General features: G+C 37.2%; 1 protein-coding gene across 1 annotated transcript in view; it reads right to left on the bottom strand.

Moving 5' to 3' along the window:
- Positions 1-790: 790 nt before the first annotated feature.
- Positions 791-3,261, bottom strand: part of LOC139759684 (carbohydrate sulfotransferase 5-like) — a 23,498-nt gene continuing 21,027 nt past the window's right edge. The window contains exon 9 of the mRNA XM_071682083.1: positions 791-1,915. Within this exon, the coding sequence (XP_071538184.1) occupies positions 1,702-1,915 (214 nt within the window). The 3' untranslated portion in view covers positions 791-1,701. The remainder of the gene's footprint in view (positions 1,916-3,261) is intronic.

Here is a 3,261-nt window from a genome sequence, read left to right as displayed (position 1 = left end):
TATTGACTTACGCATATACTCAGCTTCCTTGAAGGGCCTTTTGAAAGCTCTCTCTCTCTCTCTCTCTCTCTCTCTCTCTCTCTCTCTCTCTCTCTCTCTCTCTCTCTCTCTCTCTCTCTCTCTCTCTCTCTCTCTCTCTCTCTCTCTCTCTCCTCGGTCTCCCTACACATTTTTGGATGAGTTTTCAAAGGGTCTTTTGTCCCTTCCTATTCATATGGACTCAGGCTCAGTGCCTTCAAAGACTTTGAGGTACTTTATCTCTTCAGGGAGGAGAGGAGGGAGAGTCTCTGATCCCCCCAAGATGATGATTCGTTTTTGTCTTCGCATCTCACTTCAAGACACATTCAGAATATCGAAGATGTTTTTTTCTTTTTGTAAGTTTCTCCACAAAAGACAAAGGCGGCTGGAACATTCAGCGCATCTGGAAATAGCTTTCTTTTTCTGTTTGTATTATGATTATATATATATATATATATATATATATATATATATATATATATATATATATATATATATATATATATATATATATATATATATATATATATATATAGATGTGTGTATGTGTGTGTGTGTGTGTGTGTGTGTGTGTGTGTTTTATAATTTATTTATTTACCAACCAGTTTCCTCTAAGAACTCTCTCTCTCTCTCTCTCTCTCTCTCTCTCTCTCTCTCTCTCTCTCTCTCTCTCTCTCTCTCTCTCTCTCTCTCTCTCTCTCTCTCTCTCTCTCTGAAAGTAACAAACCATTTCATAATCATCCGACTATGCGTCATCTCAAGACTTTTCCAATTATTGTTTTATAAGAACAAAAAAAATAATTCCATGATAGTGACTCCCCTCAAAAAAGTATCATACATGAAACAGCTCTTAAAACAAATTACCATCCAACAGACTCAGTAATTGTTAAGCTACGGCAACACTTTGTCTAATATTCATTCATGATCCAAATATCAGTTACTGAGCCTTAGTTCTCTTGAGATGTAAGATATACTTCCTAAGAAAATCTTAAGTACCTCCAAATCATATGTCACCAAATCATGAGAACAGAAAATGTCAAACATTTAGATTAGTTTACAGTAGGAAAAAAAAATAGAACATTCAATAATATTTTCAAACATACAGAGAGGATCATCTGCAGATAATACTTTCCAACATACAGAGAGGATTATCTATAGATAATATTCATGGTCTCAAAAACCAGGTATTGTCGTGCATTATTGAATGCCAACAGATAGAGATCTCATACCGAGTTCTGCCATAAGCGGTACAATATGGTTTTGAAAGACTCCTTCCCTCCACCTATATATCTCTACATTTATCTTTCTCTCTATCTCCTGGTCTAATCTTTCGTCTAACTATACATCAGTCTAAGCTTATATCTAGTTATGCATCTGTCTAACTATATCCACACTTTTTTTTTATATCTATCTTCATCTTGGACCGTCTATCACTCTATCTCTCTGTTTATCATTTATAATTATGTTCTTTTACAATACCTTTGAGTCAAATTCATCATCTTACGTGGGTTATCTTTATAATTTTCTACACTCTCTCTCTATCCATTTACAGGACTTTCTGTGAATCTATCTATCCATCTATCTATTTATCTATCTCTCTATCAATCCATCTTCGTCCAGAAACAATCCATCTGAGATAGACACCCCACACATGTGATCTTGTGAGACCCGGAACCTCCTCCTTCACTCCAGGAGAAACGTCCCTACAGGAGCCATGATCACCGAGACGTTGAGATTCTCCTGCTGGCGGTGAGTCAAGAAGACCCGATACCCATAGTAGTTGAGGGAGGGTGCACAGAGACCTTGTACCTCACGTACCGTCTCCCAAGCCATGGTGTACCGCCACTTGTGCACGGCGGCGCTAGAGTTACGGTGCGTCGAATAGAGCGCAGCGTACCTGTGGAGGGGTGGGTAAGTTACGGTACACTGAATGATATAGTACGTGCCTCTGGGACAGGACAGGTGAGAAATATGTCTGCAAAAAAGGGGAAAAAAAGATACATGAAAAGATAGAGTGACTAACACAGTTAAACAGACAGAGAGACAAATAGATGAACAGACGAATAGAAAAGAGACAACGAAAGTAGGACAAAAATAGAGAACAAACACAACATATATATATATATATATATATATATATATATATATATATATATATATATATATATATATATATATATATATATATATATATATATATATATATATATATATATATATATATATATATATATATATATATATATATATATATATATATATATATATATATATATATATATATATATATATATATATTTAAACAGTTAGAAGGAGAAAAAGACGTAGAAACAGACGGGAATAATATAAGCCAGAGACAAAAAAAAAAAAAAACTTTTGATTCATTAGTTCCTTTTCACATAACTGAGCGAAAGGGCAGCTGCAGAGGCACGGAGGGATAACATACGAAGCCGTAAGAGATAACACAGTGACACAAGGTTATCAGTAAGTTAGGCCATAAGGGGGAGTGTAGGGGTGGGTGTGGGGGAAGTAGATGACTGGTGGAGGGTTGTTGGGGAAGAGCGAGGTGAAGATAGGGGAGGAGGGGGGAGGAAGGGGGAGGGAAACGTCACTAACATGTGGGGAGAAATGTTGAATGAGACTGGTAGACAGTAGGTGGTGAGATAAAGATAACAGGAAGAAGGAGAATTATTGTCAGGATGAGGCCCAAAAGATAACAAAACTGGTAGAGGAAGGTAAGGGGTAGTGAGAGAGGGGGGATGGGGGTGTATATGTATGGCTAGAGATAACAGGGAAGAGGAGGAAACCCCACCAAGATGAAGCACAAATGATAACAAAACTCTGGAAAGAGGACGAAAGAATGACTACCAAGGATATAGGAAAAATGTTTCCAAGACATGACACAAACGATAACAGAAAAGAAGTAGCGAGGATATCATAGTTATATCAGGAAGAAGGAGGAACAGCAAGTTTAGAAAACGAAAGATATCAAAAGTGAAGAAAGCTGAGGGATGATGCGAAACCAAATCGAATGAAAATAAGAAAGAAGAATTTAAGTTATTTGAGAATTATGGTAATGGACCAGACAGTTTCTGTGGAAGCAGTCCTACTGTTACCCTAGAACTTTTCAAAGCCTCTTGCAGTATAAGGTGAAGCTACTTCCAGTAGCAGGGAAATCTAGACTCCTTTCGAGAGAGAAGGTCTTTGAGGAGACTGTACTCCCAGTGATACAGCCACCTCAAA

Source organism: Panulirus ornatus, chromosome 33 (assembly GCF_036320965.1).
Source record: "Panulirus ornatus isolate Po-2019 chromosome 33, ASM3632096v1, whole genome shotgun sequence".
In the NCBI taxonomy this organism is placed as follows: Eukaryota; Metazoa; Arthropoda; class Malacostraca; order Decapoda; family Palinuridae; genus Panulirus; species Panulirus ornatus.
Note: the sequence above shows the minus strand (reverse complement) of the source record. Positions and strands in the feature narration are given on the sequence as shown.